Source organism: Doryrhamphus excisus, chromosome 13 (genome assembly GCF_030265055.1).
Source record: "Doryrhamphus excisus isolate RoL2022-K1 chromosome 13, RoL_Dexc_1.0, whole genome shotgun sequence".
Taxonomy (NCBI): Eukaryota; Metazoa; Chordata; class Actinopteri; order Syngnathiformes; family Syngnathidae; genus Doryrhamphus; species Doryrhamphus excisus.
This window is the reverse complement of record NC_080478.1, coordinates 9,270,217-9,295,573: the sequence shown is the minus strand read 5'-3', so window position 1 is coordinate 9,295,573 and position 25,357 is coordinate 9,270,217. Positions and strand designations below refer to the sequence as shown.

At 40.4% G+C, this 25,357-nt stretch overlaps 2 protein-coding genes across 3 annotated transcripts in view; one reads left to right on the top strand and one right to left on the bottom strand.

The window, feature by feature from the left end:
- The window catches only part of LOC131140760 (protein delta homolog 1), a 55,565-nt gene that overhangs the window by 22,802 nt on the left and 7,406 nt on the right, over positions 1-25,357 (bottom strand). The gene's annotated exons all lie outside the window — the stretch shown is intronic.
- Positions 13,935-25,357, top strand: part of LOC131140758 (uncharacterized) — a 54,242-nt gene continuing 42,819 nt past the window's right edge. The window contains exons 1-2 of the mRNA XM_058091464.1: positions 13,935-15,624; positions 19,867-19,898. Of these exons, the coding sequence (XP_057947447.1) occupies positions 14,017-15,624; positions 19,867-19,898 (1,640 nt within the window). The 5' untranslated portion in view covers positions 13,935-14,016. The remainder of the gene's footprint in view (positions 15,625-19,866; positions 19,899-25,357) is intronic.

Here is a 25,357-nt window from a genome sequence, read left to right as displayed (position 1 = left end):
AGCCAAGCTGACCTGCTTAGGGCCCAAAATGCCCACTTTGCCATAACTCTGTTCTCAATGCATGGAGGTGATGGATAACTTTCACCTGGTGCTAGAGAATTTCTGGCATTCTTGAATCTGCATCTGCAGTAATGTGGTTGCTGTACCGGACCGACGGGGTCACGGTTCCCACTCTCCTATGGTCGTGACAGAAAGAACAAGATCGTGGATCTGCGTAGTAAAATAAATTCATCTATCCTCTTTGCTGCTTATCCTCACTAGGGTCACAGGTATGCTGGAGCCTATCCCAGCTGTCTTCGGTCGAGGGGCAGGGTACACCCTGGACTGGTCGCCAGCCAATCACAGGGCACATATAGACAAACAACCATTCACACTCACATTCGTACCTATGGACAATTTGTAGTCGCCAATTAACCTAGCATGTTTTTGGAATGTGGGAGGAAACTGGAGTACCCGGAGAAAACCCACGCATGCACGAGGAGAACATGCAAACTCCACACAGAGATGGCCGAGGGTGGGATTGAACACTGGTCTCCTAGCTGTGAGGCGTGCATGCTAACCACTCAACCACCGTGCAGCCCTATGGACAATTTGGAGCCTCCAATTAACCTAACAAGCATGTTTTTGGAATGTGGAAGGAAATCGGAGTACCCGGAGAAAACCCACGCACACACAGGGAGAACCTGCCAACTCTACACGGACATCCCCATGCAGATTCGAACCCAGGTCTTCGCGATCTCATGACTGCATGGCCTACATGCTAACCACTCAGCTGTAAAATGTATATAAAAGGTTCATTCATTCATTCATTTTCTACCGCTTGCAGGGTGAGGATTTAAAGGGTATTGAAAGGGGGCACCATCCAAATGAAAGGCTTCACGCACTATTCTTGTGCGGTGCTATCAAGGTTGTTGTCATTGTCTTGGCGGTGACCTTCACGACAATTTCTATCCCTTCCTTCTGGAACACGCTGGCAGCAGATAATGGAAGTGTCAGTGCGCCTCCAACTGTAACCAACATGATGAGCCCATTTTCCCGCCGTCGGATCCCATTTCCCAAGATGCAACAGCACTAGCGAGAGCTCTCATTTCTGCAAGAAATGACGCTGAGAATGAAATGAGAGAATTTGGTTCTGAATTTGGTGGAGAAGAAGCAGTTTGTGCTTTCAGCAGTGGGAGCAGCAGTGTTGAGTTCCTCTTGAAAACAATGAAAGAGGCTGATTCATTACATTGAAAACCCAATGAGACCAAAAAAAAGAGACGTAATATCTAATATGCATAATAGCAAAAGTACAGTCTGACCTTGCTCCTCTGTGCCAGTTCTTCATTTTCTTGGACAAAAAAAAGTCTTTTAACGGTCGAAAAGGGCCGTCGGGGGGGAACGGACTTAATGAATTGGATTGAAGGAGGCTGAAAAGCACAATCCAGTCTTGTACTGCCGAGGTGATTAAAGTAATGAAAGGAAGAGCAGCAGAAGAGGCACAAATTGCTTGTGATGGAAGCCAAACATTAGGTACACCTGCAGCAGCTAATGAGATCCAATACAAAAGCTGTTAGCTTTTACAAAGATAGTAATTCTCTCTTTTAATTGGCACTGTCAGCGATGTATTCACTGAACAATATGTTTATTATTGTGGTTGTTGTTTGATGTCGTGTACAACTGCACTGCAACACGCTAAGAGCAGTTTCTTACCTTTCATTTTATGTAAAAACTATTCAACTAATCTCCTGTTCTTTCAACATTTTATCATCTAATTATATTTATTTTAACTACTTTTCGTAATCCTTCATAATCATGTAAATAATTTGTACAATTATTTATTCTATATTCATTAAAATAAGCAATATTAACTTAGGGTCTACACGGCAGTGAATGAATGAATGGAATACACCAGTGCACCAGTGGATGCACGGCGGCCTCACAGCTAGGAGACCCGAGTTCAATTCCACCCTCGGCCATCTCTGTGTGGAGTTTGCATGTTCACCCTGTGCATGCGTGGGTACTCCGGTTTCCTCCCACATTCCAAAAACATGCTAGGTTAATTGGCGACTCCAAATTGTCCATAGGTATGAATGTGAGTGTGAATGGTTGTTTGTCTATATGTGCCCTGTGATTGGCTGGCGACCAGTCCAGGGTGTACGCCGCCTCTCACCCGAAGACAGCTGGGATAGGCTCCAGCACCCCCGCGACTCTCATGAGGATAAGCGGTAGAAAATGAATGAATGAATGAACTTAATGATAATAATAATAATTTCAGTGAGAGTGTTATCTCGTTAACAAAAAAGTCGGGATTGTCCGACTGATTGGCCACCAGACGATTACCAGTACCAGTACCAGACAATTTCTGGAAAAAAAAAAACTCCCTTCAATGGCTTCAGTTCGACATCTTGGCTACACCAATCAATGCCAGCCCGTTTGATCACTCCCTTATCGAACCTATTGCCTAACCTATTGTTTACACATTTTGCCTAGCTGTCACTGGCGGCAGCTAACTTAGCTAGGTGGGAAATTCAGGGAAAAATACACGTTTTCTTTCCAGTGGGACCCAGATACTTAAGTTGTGTAAATCTGCATTCTTCTACTCTTGGCCGACATGCTCAGATTGCACAGCCTCCTCCAATACCAGGCCTGCTGTGATGTGATTGGTCAGGGGTTGAGTTTCGGCTATTTTTTAAATATATTTGTGTGTTGTGACTTGCCAAATTTCCTATATATAGTACAGCTCAAGTTTGTAGTACATATTGTATATTAATTAAGATTATTTGAACATAGTTAAAAAAATAAAATTATTTTTGTCAATAATATTCCTTCGATCTTGCTTTTTGTATATTTTCTTACAAATCCCAGATGTTGTGTGTGTAGAAACCCGATCAGATACACAGTGATGACATGTTTTTTTTGTTTGCTCTCTCTGTTGACCGACAACTTTTCTCCAGTTGATATTTTAATTACACGCCTTCAGGTTTCTTTGTCAGTTGAGTCATAATGTTGATGTTTATGGCAGGAAACACACGTCAATGTCTCCATTTGGAAGACACGCTCAATTTCCTCTCGTTATTACGGAGTACTTCACTCTGGTGATGAAGGAACACATTCAGCGAGGGGTAGACACCTTGTTTTAAATACCTTCTTGGCATGTCATCAGAGAATATAAGAACAGAAAGAATGCCAAAAAGTATTTTGTAAATGCAAAATGAATAGAAAAACACAAGCTGTAATGTTTGTACTCAACATGTTCCAGTCAACGTTTTATTGCACTCAAGATACTAGAGGATATATTCTTGAGGGCGGGAGGAACATCTCTGAGGTTTATTTCTAAAGCCTCAAATATTCATGGAGCAGCGTCAGTGTAATTGCTCAAGCGCCATGACCTGCTTTTGTTTGCTGGATGTGCGTAAATAAAAACTCCAACTCCCCTGTGAACGTCACAATAAGAAACACTAAGAAATAAAGTGCACCGCTCAGGCAGCTCATGTCTGACCTACCACTAACCTTAATAGAGAGTCCCAAAACTGCTTTTAGCACAGTGGCACCGTGTTCCCATGTGTACCGGACCGCCATCTTTTTTCAACCAGATTTCAGCAGTCAAACATTTGCATATTGAAACGTTTTAACCCCGGGCTCACACTGAATCAGTCGCTGCTCTGATGAGGCAATTGGGGGGTTCGAATCTCTGTTTGGGCAGTTTTCATGTTCTCCCTGTGTGTGTGTGAGTTTTCTCCGGGTACTCCGGTTTCCTCCCACATTCCAAAAACATGCTAGGTTAATTGGTGACTCCAAATTGTTCTAAGGTATGAATGTGAGTGTGAATGGTTGTTTGTCTATATGTGCCCTGTGATTGGCTGGCGACCAGTCCAGGGTTTACCCCGCCTCTTGCCTGAATGCTCCAATGAGGATAAGTGGCAGAGAAATCGGGTGGATGGAAATTCTGAAGTAAATTGAATGTATGATAAGAGAGAGCTGGGATGATACTAAAATGTTATTTTCATGACACAGCAATATTTTCACCTAAAATTTTTGTTTTAGTTTCATATGACTTACTCAATGTCTCTCGCTGTGGTTTGCTGGAGTCCCAAAGCTTTAGAAATGGCTCATAAATCTCAATTAGTCTCAATTCAGTTACGTTTTAACAGAGAGGGGACAATCACTTTTTCGTCCAAGTCCATGTAGTTTTGGAGTTTTTTTTCTCCCTTAATAATAAAAAGTTTCATTTAAAAACTGCATTTTTGTTGTGTTGGCATTGACTAATATTTGAATGTGACAAACATGCAAAAAATAAGAAATCAGGAAGGGGGCAAACACTTCATGAGACGCTAACATAGTGTAATAAGTTAACTGTATTTTAACTGTATTTCTGCTGGCACTGAGGGCGGACGAAACCCCTGTGTCAGCAAAATTGTGATTCAGTGACGTTAGCCTCCTCAGGCCCGATTCTCGCACCACCAACCCTGCAGATGACTCCCCCCCCCCATCGCTCCCATCATGTGCGTCCATCACTGTAAATCTTTTTTTCCATTCCTTTCACTGCCATTGGTTGTTTTAAGCAATCTTAAGTTAACTCACGCATTTACTCAGAAATCTTACATACAAACATGCCTTATCTATGCAAAGCTGCCTTGCTAAATTAAACTCACATTTTCCTTGTACAGCTGTCAAAATGTGACATACTTGTGACATGACATGACATTTGTGACACAGAATTACACAGCCGTGTGTGTATGTTTCCATTTGTTTTGTAGCATGTTGTTTACTGAGAGCAGATTAGATTCACTTAATAGCATTAGCGGCACGGTATGTACACCGCCAATGAGAATTTAAATGTTATTTGAAATTCATCCATGAGTACGTTTCACTTCATTATACACCGTGAACTATTATTAACAATTGGGATTTTTCTTTGACTATGGCCAACAATCCATCCCACCATGGCTAATTTAAAATGTTGATAATTACACGACTCGGGCTGCTTAATGATGTGCTGCAGCAAGGTGATAGCAATCATTCAATAAGCATACTTAGGTTATCCGCCCGTGTAATTAGCCATATTGGAGCAAAGTAGGAGAAAAAGAAAATATAGTTCAATAAACTATGAAATGCATACGTACATATCTAAAAATGTATACAGGCAGACTTTTGGGTTTACTAAATATTATTTTATTAAAAAAACATAATTTCTCCATTGTAAAAACATAACTTTTGTACAATAGGATTCATATTCACATTCATGATGCTCATTTTTGAGATATTCATTCATTCATTTTCTACCACTTATTCCTCACGAGGGAGTGCTGGAGCCTATCCCAGCGGGGTACACCCTGGACTGGTCACCAGCCAATCACAGGGCACATATAGACAAACAACCATTCACACTCATATTCATACCTATGGACAATTTGGAGTCGCCAATTAACTTAGCATGTTTTTGGAATGTGGGAGGAAAACGGAGTACCCGGAGAACACCCACGCATGCATGGGGAGAACATGCAAACTCCACACAGAGATGGCAGAGGGTGGAATTGAACTTGGGTCTCCTAGCTGTGAGGCCTGCGCGCTAACCACTCGTCCTTGTGCAGCCCAGTTTTGAGATATTAACCATAATATTTATTGAGGCAGAAATATTTTGTATTGAACTTCACTGTAGGATGCAGTAGTAAAAATTCCTGTAAGGAGGAATATAACACGCTGCTGTCTAACCAAGCTGTGAAATGATTATGATGTCTATAATAATATTCTCCCTATAATCATCATTCTAGGGATGTTCTCATAATTGCCGCAATTACACGACATGAACTTCCTTGCAAATAGACTGGCTATATCTCCTTACTCCAAAAATATGTAATTGGTCCCTTTGTGCCAGCCTGCCAAGCCCCACCGGTATGTCTTGTCGTCATAGTAACAGAATGGGGTTGCATCGAAACTCCAATTTTACTTGAGTAAACAGGCATCAATTAAATCCTAACACGTCTCTGTAGCCGACGTTGTGTGACCTTCGGACAACATGCTGCTTTCTACTTCTGTGAATTCATGGAGAGCATCAGGGCTTTGACCGACTCTTTGAAGGACAACAGAGCTGAAAGATATTGTGGTAAATGACTTTCTAAAAAAAGTAAAATCAATGTTGGTAGTACTATTGGTACAAATGATACCACATCACACTGTGCAGTTACAGAGAATGTAAGCTCAATTTTAGCCAAGTAGCCGTCTTGGTGTCTTTGGCAGGGGTCTATAATTAGTCCTAGGTCAACAAAATGACATCAGCTGTGGCTGTAGGAAACTTGATGTAGTTTTTATTAACTCCACAAGATGGTAGTGTCTGCATTTGAAGTATCATGTGCAACTTTATCTACCTCTGCATGCGCTTTAAATATGTCCCTTTGGAAGTGTGGAAGTCATGCGTGTTACACTGTACTGATGTTTACAATGATGCTTATGGCTTCTTTGTCCTTCTTGAAACAATTGATAGTTAGCTCGGTAGTTAGCTCGGTAGCTTGCTACACTAACGGCAGTTGTCTATTTTGTCCCCGCAGTGATCCCACATAGCCGGGCAATGTAGTGTAAACAAAGATAGGACAGTAAAAGGGACTATAGTGGTGTTAGGTCATTTCTGCATTAAACAGGTTTTCTATAATGTAACTTTAAAAATGTTCGATCCATACAACCATCCAGTTTATTAATAACAAATCCGGCTTCATAGAAATTCACCTATAGCACTCAGGTCCGCGATAAATGAAGGACGACTCAACTGTATGCTTGTTATTACTGTAAAAGAGAGGTTTTTGTTTTTTCATGCACTCAAAATCATTATTAAAGTTAAAAGAATTAATTTGTAATATATACATTAATAGGCTCCAACATACCCGCGACCCATGTGAGGAAAAGCTGCATAGAAAATGGATGGATGGATATATACGATACTGACACTGTACTGTAAGTCATTATGATTATTTCAACTTTAGTAATATAAATAAGTGGAAAAACATGAAAATGTTATCATTCACTTGCATGAATTAAGGGCTGCACCGTGGATGAGTGTGAATGGTTGTTTGTCTATACGTGCCCTGTGATTGGCTGGCGACCAGTCCAGGGTGTACCCCGCCTCTCGCCTGGGCTCCAGCACGGCTGTGACCTTTGTGAGGATAAGCGGTAGAAAATGAATAAATGAATGAATGCATGAATTAAATGTATTTAAATGAGTACATTTAGTTGTTAAAATGTTTTTGTGAATGTTCAGCGTGGTTCCGTTTGTGAAAGCATGACACATATTTACGAGTAGTGTCATTTTCTTTTCCAACTGAAACCCTCTCTTTCAGGATTTGTTTCATCAGCGTGTAGCGAGTGTAGGCTAATGAAAACATCCTTAATCTCAGCACTCCCACGAGCACTCGAGCTTCAACAAGGCAGCAGTGCGAAAAGCAACAATCTGTCTTCTTTTGATTCTCCTCACAGTGCCATCATTGCCATCACTGACATTGCTCCCTGTCTCCTGCGAAATTTCCTAATTGATATTCATGGATGGTGCGCTCACTTATAAATGAAGCATCACCAGTAGCGCAGTACGAGACTGGAAAAGCCTCATGTTTGGGTTTTTTTTTTTTTTGGTGGCTCCTTTGGGATTGCATGCATGTGTGTGTGTGTGTTCCAGTACAATATCGTCCTATTTGATTACATTTACGCCTCATATTGTCTGTGAAATGTCTTAGAGCTCAACAAACAACAAGCAGACCTCACCGGAATGAGAGGATGCATCTCACATTAATCCGCCTCCAGTCTCTTTGAACAAATTAACACTTGTGTGTAGTGAATGCACACTTCGAGGCAAGTAAGTGGGGAAACTATGCATATTTTTAGGCTGCGATCTCACAGCTTCTAATAACACATGTAACAAATGTCATCTAGTGTAGCTGTGTGTGTCGTAAATCTCACTCCTTGACACCTTAAGAGTCGCTCTGATCAGTGTAGCTTACCGGACATCGTGCTTGATTCTCATTCTGTGGTGTTTGATATCAGTATTATTATTAGTAGTAGTCTAGGAACTTCTCATGGGAGCCTTCAGGACACACTCAACACAATCAGAGTTGCGCAACAGGTACATACTGTATGACTAATTTAAAAATAGTAGAAAAGGCAAACACACAATAGATTGTTCTCACTCACAAAATCTTGACTCTCACTTCTACACAAACAGGATTTCTACTTTCTAGAGGGGCGTGGCTCCTAGATAGAACCTGTGTACTTTCATTGTGGGCTCTCTTCGTCCGTTTTCCTTGTTGATGGAGAGGTCAGCGATGTAATCAAATACAGTGTTGTGAAAAAGTGTTTGTCCCCTTCCTGATTTCTTATTTTTTCGCATGTTTGTCACACTTAAATGTTTCAGATCATCAAACAAATGTAAATATTAGTCAATGACAACACAACTGAACACAAAATGCAGTTTTTAAGTGAAACCAAAAAAAAAGTCCAAACTGGTTGGGAATCCTTAGCAGCAACAACTGCAATCAAGCCTTTGTGATAACTTGCAATGAGTCTCTTACAGCGCTGTGGAGGAATTTTGGCCTACTCATCTTTGCAGAATTGTTGTCATTCGGCTACATTGGAGGGTTTTCCTTTTAAGGTAATGCCACTGCATCTCAAAAGCATTCAAGTCAGGACTGTGACTAGGCCGTTCCATTTTGATTTTCTTCAGCCATTCAGGGGTGGACTTGCTGGTGTGTTTTGGATCATTGTCCTGCTGCAGAACCCAGGGTGGTTTCAACTTGAGGTCACCAACAGATGGCCGGACATTCTCCTTCAGGATGTTTTTGGTAGGCAGCAGAATTTATCGCAGCAAGTCTTCCAGGTCCTGAAGCAGCAAAACAGCCCCAGACCATCACACTACCACCACCATATTTTACTGTTGGTATGATGTTCATTTTCTGAAATGCAGTGCTACTTAAGTTCAACTTTTGTCTCATCAGACCATGGAGTATTTTCCCAAAGGTGTTGAGGATCATCAAGATGTTTGCTGGCAAAATTGACATGAGCCTTAATATTCTTTTTGTTCAGCAGTGGTTTTGGTCTTGGAACTCTGCCATGCAGGCCACTCCTGGGAAGGTTCACCAATGTTCTGTGTTTTTGTGGATAATGGCTCTTACTGTAGTTTGCCCGAGTCCCAAAGCTTTAGAAATGGCTTTATAACCTTTTCCAGACTGTACAAGCCAGTTGGGGGTGGGGGGTGCAATCACCTTTTCACACAGGGCCATGGAGTTTTGGATTTTTTTTTCTCCCTTAATAATAAAAATTGCATTCCATGTTCAATTGTGTTTGTCCTTTCTTTTCAAATTTGTATGATGATGTGAAACATTTAAGTGTCACAAAAATATATATATAAAGAGCTGGAGTCATAATTCTAAGAATAATCTTTTTTTTTGTGCCAGTTCCTTTTTTATTTCACATTTTAACAGGCTTAACTGTTATACTGGTGGAAAAATACGTCTGTATAATTGATTGAAAATGAAGTGAAACTACCCACTCATTAAAAAGTGCCCCATAGACACAGAGAGAACGAAGAATAATTAAATGGCTATTCTGCATACAATGAGCCATTGTGTGTGTTATGTGTATTAAAATGAATTTGTGTATTGTAATAATGAAGTACTTACATTGCTCATAGTGTACTGAGTAGTCATATTTTTTTCATATGACACAATAAGTTGATGTCCTAGTCTATGGTTGTCATCACTCTTTAGGCTCCCAAAATACACACAAATGCAAAACACGCACATCACACATGATGATCGTTTGAACTGCAATTGTTATAAAGTGTTTTATGTTTATTATTCCTTTTGATTATTACTAATACTAGCTTTAATTATGCACTAATATAAATATGCACTTGTTGTGACTATCCTCCACATGCTTATCACCTGATTCAATATCCTTGGGTGTCTGAGCATGTGAGTCTGCCCTTCACTGTCCCTCACCGGAGAAGATCAACCTTCCCTTTGCTTATTGTTCCTTATCATTGAAATATTAACATTTTAGCATGACTAGTCAGACATTTTCTTTCGAAGCCATCTGCTCAGGTTGTATTGATTTGTCTCCTTGCATGCAAGGTTTATTAAAGAACTTGTTTGTCATCAATTTTTCAACCAATAGCAGCATTTTCTCTTGACAGACATGTAGGCATTTTTAAATAGAAAAGTCTGGTTATACTTTATTACCTTAGGGTGTTTCCACTGTAATTTTTTTTACAATTCATTTGATTTACCACAGATAGTGGCCATGTGTTAAAAATCAAATCAAGATCGCAAATCAATCAATCATTGCTAACATAATAAGGACGGCAGCATTTTGCTTGATAGTCATTTAAAAATACCAAATGTGACTGCAAAATGTGCTGCTATTATGTCGTGATCAAATATACAGTAATAACATTACGATTGTTATGGCACACTGACAAACAAGACGCTAAAGATGTAACATTAATTGATGGAGCCAATGATGATTATTTTGTTGTATGCAGAAATGACCACTTGAGGGCGCTGTTGCACACACAAACATTAAACAAGCTGGAAAGCACTGAGAAGTGAACGTGGCAAGCTCATAATATGTGTGATGAGGTCGGGAGTTAATGTGTTTTATTCTAATATAATTATCAATGTCATTCAGAGGATGTGTTAACTTAAAAAAGGGTATTTGCCGCACCTGCGTTTATATGGTAAAACTCTATTACCACTAAACATTTCCAGTCCATATCCTTGCTCTGACATTTCCTATATCTTATCGTTATTGTTATTGCTTTGGTATTTGGAAGGACAGTGATGCACATGCCTGGGCATATACAGGTAGAGAGGAGAAATGGATCCCAATCACAGTCATTGTTTCCATGACAACAACAACTATGACACCAGGGAGATTACATGGAGGTCTCATTCATAAGATGAGGATATTTGCTCAATAAAAAAGGTAAGATAACATTAAAGTTATATTAAGATTCAGTGATTTTCTTTTTATGTATTTTATATTTAATACACAGCAGTGAATACATTTGGAACAAACTTGTCCTCTTATCTTTGGCGTGCTGTTATTTGTATTGTTCCGGTCAGCTCCAAGTTTGGGGTTGAGGCTTGTGAATTCTGCCTAGCAACACGTTGCCTTACTACTATTATTTTAATTGATAGGTGATAATTAACATCATACAAACAGCGAGCGACTTATTTTCTTAGTTTCCACACACTGGACCACACTAATTAATTCTTGCTCGCTGGATTGTCCTCTGCCATCTGTCATACTACGTTTTGTTGACTGCTGGCGCGTGGTGATGATGTCACAGACTTAATCAAGTCATGTTTAACGTCTTTATCATTAAAAGTGCTAAAAAAACAAAACAAAACAAAACACATACATATAAAACTTACTGCGTTTAAAGCCAATACTTTATTTCCTAGTTATTCATTATTCCACATATAATGAGAAGCATTGCAACTAAGAAAAAAGTATAATAATGTTATTTTTTACTTATTTGTATTGGTATGTTTGCCATATTAGGGGTTAAAAGCAAGTATTTCTCTATGTTGTTTGGGATCTATTGCTTTTAAATTTTAAAATAAAGTATAATTTTTGGAAGGGCGGAATGCCTTGTATTTTGATGCATCTGTTTTTTCATTTATTAATATTTTTTCTTGTTTTTATTCTGGTGTTTCCGATTGATTTATTTTTTGGGTTGTGTTTATCCTATTAAGTAGTTGCTGCTCAACCATTTATTTTTCCTAATAAAAACCTCCCATTACTTTAATTGGTGCTTTACAATACACCCGACAGCCAAACACTTGCGTCCAGTGTGTCTTATAAAGCGATACAGGTTTGATTCACAAGTTTTAAAATGTAAATGTAAAAAAGACATAACAATAATCCTCGTGTGAATGTCAGGCTTTGGCGAGATGCCAAACCATATCTCTCTAAGGAATTTATCATTGTGCAGTTCACAGGGATGAGATGAAGCATCTGATCTGTTGTGTTGCCGTTGCAGCGACGGCTTTGGTGAATTCTACTCAGAAGATGCGATGAGTCGGCAGAGATCTTATTAGCGAAGTCAGGGCGTATTATTCCCAGAGCTGGAGGATGCTTGTGTTGCCGCATCTGATTAAAGTATTACTATATCTTGTTCCATCTGCTTTGAATTTTTGACAACTGGAGTCTTGATGCTGCAACAAAACATCCATGTGTCGACACACACTCGACACAGAAAAGAAGAGAAATATAAAAAAAATATTTTTTTCATCACATTAGGAACATTCTCACAATGAGTTCCTGTATGCATTTGAAAATGACCGTCTTATATTTTACTCAGCAATTGATGGCCCAGTAAAAATTGACCATAACCATTGTTTCTGAACAAAAATGCATTGCAGAAAAATACAAAATAAAAACATGCTATCTTGAAAAGTGCTTAATTCCAAAGATTGAGGTTGGTACATACCCCTCAGATTTTCTCTCTTCTGATAATCTGAAATCCCAAAGTAAAGAAATCAAGCCAATTGTGTACAGAAAGCGATAGATAACTATGAGACGATATTTTTTCTCCATGTAAAGTCTGAAATAGACGGGTCCATTTATTCATTCATTCTCTAGCTACTCTGGTTTTCTCCCACATTCCAAAAACATGCATGTTAGGTTAAATCTAAACTCTAAATTGTCCATAGGTACGTATGAATGTATCAATATCTCAAATCGTTTGGCTGCAAGAAGCTTCTGTTCAACATGAGGCATTCAGGCTTTTTGTTAGCATTTTAGCTAATTTACTCATGTCTAAAGGAAAATACATACATACATGACATTATGCGGGGACGTTATAGGACAGCCTTGGCACTTTTGGTACTCAAGCCTCTCTTGCTTGATGCTTTCTTGATAACCGTTAGCATTTTAGCTAATTTACTCATGTCTAAAAGCAAATACACACATGGCATGATGCAGGGACACTATGGGACTGCTTCAACATTTTTAGGACTTTGTGCTTTCTTGCTGGGTGCTACCATGCTAACTGTTAGCATGTTATCATTTTGACTTTTTTATGCATATTTAAATGAAAACACACACATGGCATGATGTGTGGACACTATGGAACTGCCTTGGCACTTTTGCCACTTAGTGCTATCTTGCTAGGTGTTACCATGCTAAATGTTGGCTAGTTTGAAGGCCTACATACAGGCAGCATGGTGTAGAAATGCTTTCTCTGTACTTTTGGTGCTAGCATGATATCTGCTCGCATGTTAACATTTTAGCTGTATTCCTCACATCTAAAGACTAATACAGACATGACGTGATGCAGTATTGTAGGACCACCTTGACGCTTTCGCTATAGAGTGCCATCTCGCTAGATGATAGCATGCAAACAGTTAGCATGTTTGCTTTTTTGCTAAATTCCTTATGTAATTACACACAGCATTGCTCAGCGACACCGGGCCCGAGGTTCACAGCACAGGGTGCATGCCCATCAAAATTTCAGCTGGAATTTGCTTGTTCTAAATACATAATTATTATAGTATATATAATCATTGTAAATCCAGTGGTAGTTTTTTCACACACCACACGGATCTCATGGAGGCAAGTGTGGGCAATCAGTAAAGACTAACTTGTAAAAATTGCAGGAACAAACCACTACCATTTGTGACCCATCAATCCATGAGCATGACTGGTGCTCACAAACCAAAAAGTCACATGGTAGCTTCGGTCAATATCACTGACCTGGATTTCCAGCTGTTTTCCAGTGCCACCATATCAATATGCATTTCATTCCGGATGATGCCCACAGACAAAGCCCTGATGATGGTTGGTGAAGCAAATGAAGCAAACGGAGAAAAACGATTGGCAGTGTCAGGATATGAAAATAGGTTGGTTGACATCTAATTGACCATCAAACCTCTCTGGCTTCTCATTGGGCAATCTTCATTACAAGTGAAAGTGTGTCACACTGCCAGAGAACAGACAGCTTGTATTGTTGAACAGAGGCAGCTGGAACCTTGTGCTACCGAGCCTGACATGGTTCACTTGTGTGTGTCCATAACAGACGATGGTCTCAGACTCGAGTCTATAAAAAAAGAATCGTCCAATCCTGCACAAAGAAGGGGAAAGAAGAGTAAAATGGCCACCATTCAAAGACAACCACGATCCAGAACGGCGTCGACTCGACAGGATCGTGGCTCTTGTTCTTCGACTGCATCTTGCCCCGTATTTTCTGGACCTTACAGTGACCAGGAAGAGGAACCTCCGCTGCGTCGCCAGTCATCTCCCTTACTAAAAGGTTCTCTTTCAAGCCTGCACAATGCCACCAAACCAAGCCACAAAAGATCATCATCAAGCATCCAGGGTTCTGTTGTCTCTCTTCAAGGATCGCTACCAACTCTCCAGGGTTCTCTTCCAAACTTCAACTTCTCTTTGCCAAGGCTGAAGGGATCAATTTCTCGGTTGAGGAGGCGATCACTGGGCAGTTTGGACAACTCCAGCCCAGGCCTCAGCGAGCGAAGCACCAGTCCAAGTCTGCACAGCGGCATCGGCAGCTCAAGTGATGATGACGGCAGTTGGGACACTAACAGTTGGAGTTCAGGGGCTACCTGCCTGCTCAGGACATCTCCTAAGCAGGACAGAGATACATCAGAGCAGTCAAGAGGAACAGCTCGTAAAACAGATCAGAAATCCACTAGTGCAGTGGTAGAACCGGAAATTATTTACCAAAATCTCATCTTCACGCGTCCAACCCCTCAAACTGAAACTAAAGATGCTACAGAGAGCACTACAACAGTGCAGAAGAAAGACACAGGAAGTGCTACCTCATCTTGCCCCAGCAAGAATGCCTCCGTCGTCCCTCAAGACGACAAGAAGAAAGAGGACAGGCGCAAGTTCTCACAGTTTCTCAACGAGGTGGCCGGAAGGGTGCTGAAAACTAACAACGCTCCTTCACAACAGCAGCCCACCATGCAAAACCGCATCCCATCTCATCCTACACAAGCTCCACCATCAGCTACCCCGCCGTCATTGCATTCGAACCCAACCAACCTCCCAACACCACCACCAAGTACTAACTTGTGGTACACTCCAACAACCAACCTGCAAACCATCAATGAATATGATCCAAAGGACATCACCAGCACCTTCCACCAATGGAGCAAGACTCTACCAAGCTGTAAGATCTTAGAACCAGCAGACATGATGAGGAAAATAAAAGGGGACAATCCCTCATACCGAGAGCACAGCATGGAGATGTGCACAAAGCTACAGTCGCAACCCTCCACTGGGAGGCTGTATCTGGAGACGGACATTGACAGAGTAAGGCAACTTGATGAATTAGTGGATAATGTTAGCCCGATGCAAGAGAGGAATAAGAAACAAGCGGAAAAGGGTACAGAAGACAGAAGTCCTTGGCAGAACAATGGAATCTTGGGTGGAGAGAAAAGGAAGGAAAATGTGAGGGATAAAGAGAGACTGACAGAAAGAAGGAAAGATAAGGGGAAGAAAGTCCCAGGTAACAGTTTTGAGCCTAAGTGGACCTCCAGTGGAAGCAGTCACCCCTGTCCGGTATTCAAGTGGCCTGAGGGATTTCCAAGAATGTCCTACAGGTCCATCTCACTACCCAGAGCTGTCAATACCACTGTGAGTACTTCATTCTTTCTAAAAATGGGCCAAAGTCCTCTAAGCAGCCATTTACTCATTAAAAAAAAAAAACGCAATAGAGTGAGGCAGCGATGTTTGAACAGCAAAGTAACGAGGGATGACTTTTCATGTTAGTACCAATAGAAAAATATGTTTGTTGTATATCTAATTCGATACTTAAGGGTTTTTTTTTTAGCAAGTGTAAAGTATTTTTGACGGTTTTCTTCATCCTCTGTAAATAGAATGTAATGATATCTTAGAAGAGTGCTGTGTAACTGTGTAAATATGAAATACTGGAAAAACACCTTCATATTCTCTTGTCTGCAGCTACTCAGATTATATTTTACACTTTAAATCTTGAGCCGATTGACATTCACATGCCAGGGCTAAGGTAAAGGTCTTATTTTAATTCTCATTTAAATGCATTAGCGTTTCTGCCACCACTCCACTCCGATCCACCAACATAGAGGGAGAAGTGGCGTGCAGTATTAAAAATACATTGCACCTTTGCTGTGTTTTTGCCCCAAGCCTAAAGTTTTGTATTGAGGAGTTGGGGGGAAAAAAACATAAGGTTTTGATTTAAGAGAAATTTGCAGGAGTAGCAAATACATGAATAATTTAAACATATTTCCTTTTTACTCAGGCTCAGAAATGGCCTCCTACATTCTCATCATGTTACATAATAATCTTTATCAGCACATAAAGGTTGGACCAAATATGTACAGGAGAGCCAATGTAGCACTGCCAGTACTCCTGGCAAATCAGGTCAAAGGTTGAAGAGAAAAGAAAACTCAGTGGGCTGCAATGTTGCAGAGCAAAGCCACCAAACAAATAGAAAAAAAAAAACAAATAGCTTATCAAAAGGCTAGCTCTGTCTTGTAGCTCCGCCTTGGACCAGGTACAGAGGAGTCAAATATGTGCCAGAAATTGCGACACTAATAACTAATAATTGGACAATGCTTGGCCTTTATTGTAAAAAAAAGCTGATATAAAAATACACTATACCGTACTACCGTAATTTCTGGTGTATGAACCACACCCACTTAACATAGAAGAAAAAAATTATTTCTACATATATAAGCTGCACCAGACTATAACCTGCACATGTCCACATCATAAAATGGCATACTGTGGCAGGCATGAGTCAGTGAGGACCAGGCAATTCTTTAACAGGAGCCAATCATGAGCTATGAAAAACCTTGACAAGCTTGTCAACCCATTGGACATTACAGGAGGTTAAGACTTAATATTACAGTCTGACTCACAGTGTCATCTTACAAAGAATGATAACTCATCACACAGCAACTTAACACTCAAAATACAAGTAGCAATACAAGTTTGAAATAGAAAAATACATATTTTATGCGTTTTCCCGTTAAAATATAATGTTTTTAAATCATTGTGTCTAAGCAAAGCATTCATCAGTGCCTGTTAGGGGCCCTGCAATGATGTCCGGCTGTGGCTCCATCTTGTGGCAGCTTTGCAGCGCCATCCGTCATCCATCCGTTTTCTATGCCACTTGTCCTCAAATTAATGTTTTGGTCACTATGCATTATGGGGAAACTTTAGAATAGTTTTTTTTTGTTAAAAACTCATATTTGTACTTGTATTGTATATCTCCTCGGTACCTTTAGAGTGTTCAGTTGCTGTGTGATGAGTTTAGCATTCTTTGTAAGAGGACTCAGAGTCAAGACTGTTATATTGAGTAATGACCTCCTGTCATTTCCAATGGATGGACAAGCTTGTCAAGAGTTCACTGAGAGCTTGTGAAGAAAGAGCTACCATGTCCTCACTGACTCGAATTTAAACAATTAGTTGTAGTTCTACAATTACTAGAACTACTACAATTAGTAGTAGTTCTGAAATAAAGGAGATGTCACAAGGTTAGAAATTAGCCACAAGAAAGAAATAGCAGCTTAAACACCAAACGTTACGATATATAAAAATATCCAAGTGGCTCATTACGTCCTTTGATTTTTTTCACGTATGCAGCCCTCGGTGGAATACGTTTGGCTTATACCTTGTGAAACTGCAATACGTCAACTTTGGGCTATATAGATAAAAAGACCAAGCATTTCTACTAAAGGTTAGTTTTAACTGTCCACAAAGATGGACTTTTAGCTAGCTTTGAAGTCAAATGTGTATCAATGCTAGTTGGCTACTCTGTGGTACTCTGCCAAGCAAGAGGTACTGTTGTTTTTTTTTACACTTGCACAATTCAACAACCATGCAGAGCTGGATTTTAAAATTGATCTTCCACTCCTATACAAAGTGATATTGTTGTTATTAAATCAACAAAGCTAGTGGTGGTTTTGCACAGTACTACTGCTGCATTCTCAACCTAAAACAATCCTTCAGCATAAAATTTGTTTAGAATACAGTTATTCCCCCTTTCTATTCACTCTGCCGCACAGCTTAAACTGACCAATAGCCAAATAAACAGGGAACATTTGGCAAGTTTCAGTAAATTAACTTCCTGATCATCCGCATCTGAATGAGCTTATCGTCATCCAGTGTTGCCTTCCAGGAATACTGATCCACTCCCCTGCCTACAACCCACCCCAACCCAAACATACGTACACAGAGAAAAGAAGGATGCTGGGACGGCCAGTGGATTAGTGCACTGCCTCATTCAGACGCTGCATGACTCATCCTGTTGTGTCACTCGCACTATTTGTGACGCCCATACGGCACCTTGGAGCAGCTCATGAACTAACCATCCTTGCATCACATGTACATATATGTAAATATATGTACACATATATATACTACATGTAGCAAAATATTCAGTTCTATGTTTACCATCACGTTTCCTCTTTCTCATAAACACAAATTCACAACAAAAGAAAAAGCAAAATAGTACTTGTTAGTCACAGTATGTGGGCATTATGATCGTTTGATGATTATTATTCCAAGATGTGACTGTGTTTGAAGATGATGAAACATAAACAAAGCACAAACATTCCTCCTTTATATAAAATGTTATAGTCAAACTATATCCCTTCACTTTTATCAATAGGTATTTGTACTTTATGTAAGACTGCCCTTAGCTGCTTTTTCTCCGATCCTGCAGCAGGGAGCGTTTTTCTTCCTCACTGTTCATCTGTCATTTAGTGCTCTGTTGTTGTCATCTTTCACTTCATGCACCCGCAGGTGACACAGTAGGTGCAAATAATGGATGTATTTGTTTTTGACGAGACATAAGAGCTCGTTAAACACAGAAGACGAGAGACACCCCTGCACGGGCGCCGCATAAATCTGCCTGACAAATTAGGGCGGGTGGATCGATCCAGATGTCAACAATACACATACTAAGGGTAGTATCAGGACTGAGTTGATATTTGTCAGTTATCTTCTCTTTTGGTGGCAAAAATGAGATCCAACAGTAGTTTTTGGCTCTGTTTTGTTATTTTGCATTATTTACTTGATTTTGCGAAAACAATTGTATGCGATAAAAGGGAGATCTTTTCAAAGGTGGTACGTTCTAGGACCACCAGCGAATGGCAAAACTGCAAGTAATTGAAGAAAACGTCTATTTTTGACCCGTGGCTCACTTCCTCAAACCAATGCTAGCTTGGCATTGGCACTTTTCTCCAATTTTGATCAACATTTATAATAAAAGGTATTGTTGTATTTATTAGATTAGATTCAGCGCCAGAACCTCCCCTTCTCTCTTCAATTGCCATTGTTCCCGAGCGACACTATCCAGGTTTAAATCCTATATAAGCCATACATGCTTATTAAACACATTTAAAGTATCAAATATATAGGTAGAAAATGGATGGGTAGGTATTCACCACTAATGAATGATAACTAAATGAACTACAATACAAATATGAGACAGAAGAAGCATTCTAATTGTGCCTGTAGTATTCTACATTGGCCACTAGGTATGAGTAATTGTTTGGTGGGACAAGCACCAGACAAGATCACCAGAAAATACATTTATTGTCGGTTTAAATTATCTCACAACAGGCACAATATTAATAGCATAATAATAATAGCACGGGATACTGTTGGGGTGACATGACTTCTTGACCTCCAACACAACATTTGCGTGTTAAATGGCTCATTTACTCACATTATGTATACTGTATTGAGTGATATGAGTGTCCGCCAATACAATACATCGATGAGACAATAGCCACAGCAGGAAGTATGCTATCCAGAAAAAAGTACTGTATTTACGTTACATTTCCGGTAATCATTTGCCCCGCCCCTCTTCTTCTATCTTCCCGCCAGGATTCTGATGGAGAGATGCAACGTGACATGAGGTTAGTCAATTTCTCCACCTGCTCATTTCCCTCTCTCTACTTCTTCCCTACACCATAAGCCCTCCCCTTGTCGTACACCTCCTTCCATTCAACCCTCAGCTCCCTCCCTCCCTCACGTTCACTCTTCTGTGTGCATGACAGTCAGAATGAGAGGAGGCTTTTTCCAAAATGCATGCTGCTCTGGAGGGATGCACATGTGGCCGTGCGTCTATTGCATTGCTATCTACTGAACATGAGGCGAAAGGCGTTTAGACGGTAAGGCATGCCCGGCTTTCTAAAGGCGGTCTGATAGATAATTACTGTTGCAGCAGTTCTGACCATGTGTTGCACGGATGTCTATTCAGCAGCGCACTGTGTGTGTGTGTGCGTGTGTAGAATAAAAAAAAAAACCTTGCTCTCTATTGTGAATGTAATCTCTGTAGCGATAGACTACTATGTGGAAGAGTACTGTACACTAAAACCACCACTTTGTGTGTAGCTGTAATTTTGGTTTGTGTAACTGCCTGGTTGCTGGGCTAAATTTTGAGACAAAAAGTGAGCCAAACTCAGCAAAAGACAAAGAAATCAATATGGAATAATTTTCTTGTGGAGTAGAAAAGTCTACTTTTATACTTAATATCTGGGAGATATTATTGTTGATATTGAAAATTGTTGACTATTCCACACCATCATGACATCTTCAAGTTAATTGCTTTCACCCTCAGCTTGTGAGGAAACATCCGTATTGTGAAGACATTAGAGTTAACTTCAGTTGTCGAGCTAGTGTTATTCATCTAAGTGGATCAAACTTATACTGCCTTGTTGATGAACACAGTGGAAGTGGAATAAACACGCTGGTTTGGGTTTAGAAACACAGTGCATAAAACCTGTACTGGTAATGTCTTAATGTTTAACGTTATAAAAGTCATACAAGTGTAAAAAGAGGTTAACCACTCTTAATCAACCAATAAACTACTCATATTTAACTTTAATGACATATGCAAAGGTGAATACGTCACTTCCTGTTGACAGGAAAGGACATTCATGACACGTACTCCGCTTTTGCCTGTAGAGTTTTTAACTATTTTGGCGTCTTCACAAAACTAGAATAGTGTACTGACATCGCAGACTTCAACTTGGACCGGTGAGGGGTACGGACAAATTATAAGCACGGAAACCCGCTAGCAAGGCAAGCTAACCGCTGAAGCTCAAAGTGGTTGCTTAGCAACAATGCAGAGGAAAAAACAGTCGGATTCAGTTGCGGACACCTCAGGTCCAGATACCCTAGAAATAAAGCTTACAACAACAGAGCCGTTAAAAGCCTTGAAGCTCACCTCTCTGACCCAAGTGGAGGTCTCAACTGAACTTGTCAATATATTATGGCTCTGGGAATCTATTGATGACACAAATGAAAGATCAACAGCAAGAAATCTCGGCACATACTGCGGCACAAGTACGGCATAATCTAAAAGACCTGTAAAAACAGATTGGAACTCTACAAAACCAGAACGGTAGCCTCAAAGAGAGTTTGGCTGAAAACTTCTCTGAGATTTATGAGGAGGTTAAACACCTGAGGGAGGAAAATGGAGAACAGCGCAATGAAATCAAGGTATTACAGGATAATAATGCTGCCCTTGAGCGCCGCTCGAAAAGAAGATAAAAAAGCAAAAGTAAAAAAATAATAGAGCAAATGAAGAACACAGGGCGGCACGGCGGTCTAGTGGTTAGCATGCAGACCTCACAGCTAGGAGACCAGGGTTCAATTCCACCCTCGGCCATCTCTGTGTGGAGTTTGCATGTTTTGCATGTCCCCGTGCATGCGTGGGTTTTCTCCGGGTACTCCGGTTTCCTCCCACATTCCAAAAACATGCTAGGTTAATTGGCCACTCCAAATTGTCCATAGGTTGGCTGGCGATCAGTCCAGGGTTTACCCCGCCTCTCGCCCAAAGACAGCTGGGATAGGCTCCAGCACCCCCCACGACCCTCGTGAGGAAAAAGTGGTAGAAAATGAATGAATGAATGAATGAATGAAGAACACAGTTGATGAGATGGATCAGGATGTACAAATGAATGATTTGATCTTGACGGGGCTCTGAATTTAACCCAGATTGTATTCCAGGCCAGTCGGGCACAAAAAACAACTAGATGAAATGGATGTTGCTTCAATGGAGCAACAAATTGCCAACTTTCTACATTCAAAGGAGGTAGATGTGGTAGCTGAGGTAGACATCCACGCCATAGATACTGTAAGGCATCATTGTTAAGTTCACCAACAGGAAATTCCAAACTGCACTACTGAAACAGGGAAAGAAGCTAAAAGGAACAAACATGGATGAGCATTTGACAAAACGCAACGCTGACATCGCCAAGAAAGGAAGCAGGGAAAGATTCAGGGCACTTGGAGTCCCAAGATGGAGAACCGTAGGCCAGTGCTTGTTGTCAAAAACATCAAGGTGTCATCCTTTGATTTGATTGGTTCCGTTGTACTGTGCTGTCACAACAACTATGATCATATACACATTATTATACATTTAACATCACAACACAGAATAAGACAATGGAGCATTCAGAGTGTAAGTAATCCCAATCAGGATTTATCTTCCTGCGTGTAAAACCTTTGAAGACAAACGGGACTAATCTGTTGGCTAAATACTTGATTGCATTGAAGGCTGTCCAAACAAACTGTCAGCTCCAACAAATGTGTGCTGGTGGTAGCAGCAACATGCTGTGAGCCGCCCCTCCTGCTTTCCTGAAATGATTCTTGTCATGGATAATAAAGCAATGCTTATCACCAGGGGCAGTTTTTGCTGCTCACTTGTAGTGCTGAACCGGATCGATGGCAACTAAATTGAGATCATCTCGCGCTGACAAAACAACAGCAATGTCGAGGTAGCGAGGTGTAGCGTGAAACTTCACACAGGGGAACACTGAGGATGCTTTACAGCTGAATAAAACTTGTATTTGTTTCAAGAAGCCCCACCAAGGTTTTCGATTGTGACAAGCTCAGGTTTTCCATTTTAGAGACTCAAGTATCTGCTTTTCTTTTGTGGAAATATGGAGGAAAATGATGAGATGCAGCAAAACAAACTGTGCTGGCTCTGATTGCTCAAGTTTGCATTGAGTTTGCATGTTCCTCCAATGATTTGTTTCTTGCTGCTTCTGAGGTAGTATCAGCTGTAACAGAGGCATTGTGTGAATGAGAATAACGAAAAGCAGGGGCAATTGAAAGCAATTGTCACTGTCTGACACCTGACACTGGCACTGACGTATTATCACCATACCGCTGTGAAAAGTGCAATATCCTGCTTTGCTGGGTTCAAAAAGCACAGGCGGCGGCTAACTGATGGATCAATCCTGATGTGGCTTTTTTTGTGGGTGTGAAAGGCCAACTTTTTAAAAGACAGTGATTAAAAAAACACACGCCCACACCTGCTAAAATAAAGTAAATGACACACCAAGAAGTTCAGATCAGCATGGGAACGGGCTGATAGAAAGTGTTATGAAAAGAGAGTAAACTCTTAGGCCAGACTAATTGGACAAAGGTTGTGTCTTAATTGCAGAGTTGTGTGAAAGTTGCTCATCTCTTAAGTTGGCACTCATTGGTTCAACACCATTTGCTTTGTGTGGTCACAATCATACCCTTAATCATCACCTATATATATCACAAAGGATGCTGATTGGTCCGCCTATGAATTGGCCAGCCTTAATTTGAAGCTAAGCATGATCACATACTGGGTGACAAAGTAGCCAATTATTGAAAAGTTTCATGTACAGGTGTAAACATTTTTTGAATGATCTCCATTCTCACAGAGATGCAAAAAATGTACAGCTAAAACATTTTCAAAGCACATTTTTATTACTAATTCTACTTGGCGTATATTTGTAATGGTTTTATTTCATTTGAACATGCATCAGATTACAATTGAATGCATCACATAATCAGTTCACAGTTCCACATGTCCAAAAGGAGTAGGAAGAAGCAAAGCTTATTAAATCCTACCCCTCCATCTGGTACTTTTACAATCAGTAACTGTTACATTTGTTCACTTCCTGCTTTCCTAATATAGTTTAAGTTTTTTTATATATATTTTTTTGTCACGTACCAAAGTACGAGGTGATATGACCATACAATGACATAATGGGTACCATAGTAACTGTCAATGTAGTGATATATATAGCACATCATGACTGGTTCAAGACTCTTCATCGTATTGTTTCTTGAATTGGCTCATCGTTGCGCATTGTTTGAGGTCCTTACTCAATCCATTCCATAGGTTGATTCCACATCCTGAAATGCTATGTCTTAGCGTATAAGTGTTTCAGATTTAGTTCTTCCCTGAGATCATATTCAAGTTATTATCAGTTATTGAACAATGTGTCTCTACTGGTAAATATTGACTTCATTGTAGAAGTGTGCTCTAAAATGTTGGGCAGTTCAAAAAAAATCTGTCAAAATGTGTCATTTTATTTTTCATCCAAAAACCCATCCTTTGTAGTCTGAGTGCCCTTAGTGGAGCCAGATGATTTGGAAGGTTTTGGGACCCCCAAATGGGAGGACGGGGGGATTATATTGTAGAATAACTCTAAAGAAGAGGTCAACTTGAGTTCCTGGAAGAATGTCCAGATAAGGAGCAACCCCTGGTAATATCAGGTCACATGTTATCGTAACTCTATTTAACTGAATAAACGTGTGAGCCCTTCTCTCTCAAACTGTAGGTGTGTTTGAGTACAGGTAACATGATATGTTTCTGCATTAACACATTAATATGTGCTGTTGTTGACATGAATCGATTCAGGTCAATTTTACGCTACCAGGGGGTGGTTCAGCACAAAAGCCTGTAGTAAGTTACTCTAAAAGATGTGGAAGTGACACATCGATATCGATATCACGGATTACCAACAATACGTGACCAAGTTACTGCAAATGACAAAAGGAATACATTCTATAAGAGCGCTGTGCCTTTAATTGTCTGTAAACTCACTAACCCAATTCCATAATTATTATCTTTCCAACTGTTTTGAGGATTTACAAAGCAACTAAACAAAGGCTACAGATCCCGTTCAATTAAAAGCATGCCTGCAGCATCCGCCCCGGTTGCTTCATCTGTCTCCTTCCTCCAAGCTTGGCATTGAACATCTGAAAAACAGATGCTGTATTAACACCTCCTTCAGGTTCGCCCGCAGCAGTTTACCTCCACCACCAGCCTTTCTAATCACGTCCACGGCAGTGAGATTAAAGGTTTATGCAGAAGCCAATGGAGGGGGACAGTCTTGTGGATGGCTGCCCACTTGAGCCTTTGTATTCCTATATCCAAGTCTTAAAACGCTTGCCTCTCGGTGCCTTCATCGCTCCCACGGGGTAAAGGCGATACGCTTGTCTGCCACGGGGCGTTCAAACGTGTCCGTCAAAAGCCAGCAGGACAGGCTCAGCTGAGCATCATAAGCCTTCACGGGGACGCTTCTATAGACCCTGAAAGTGT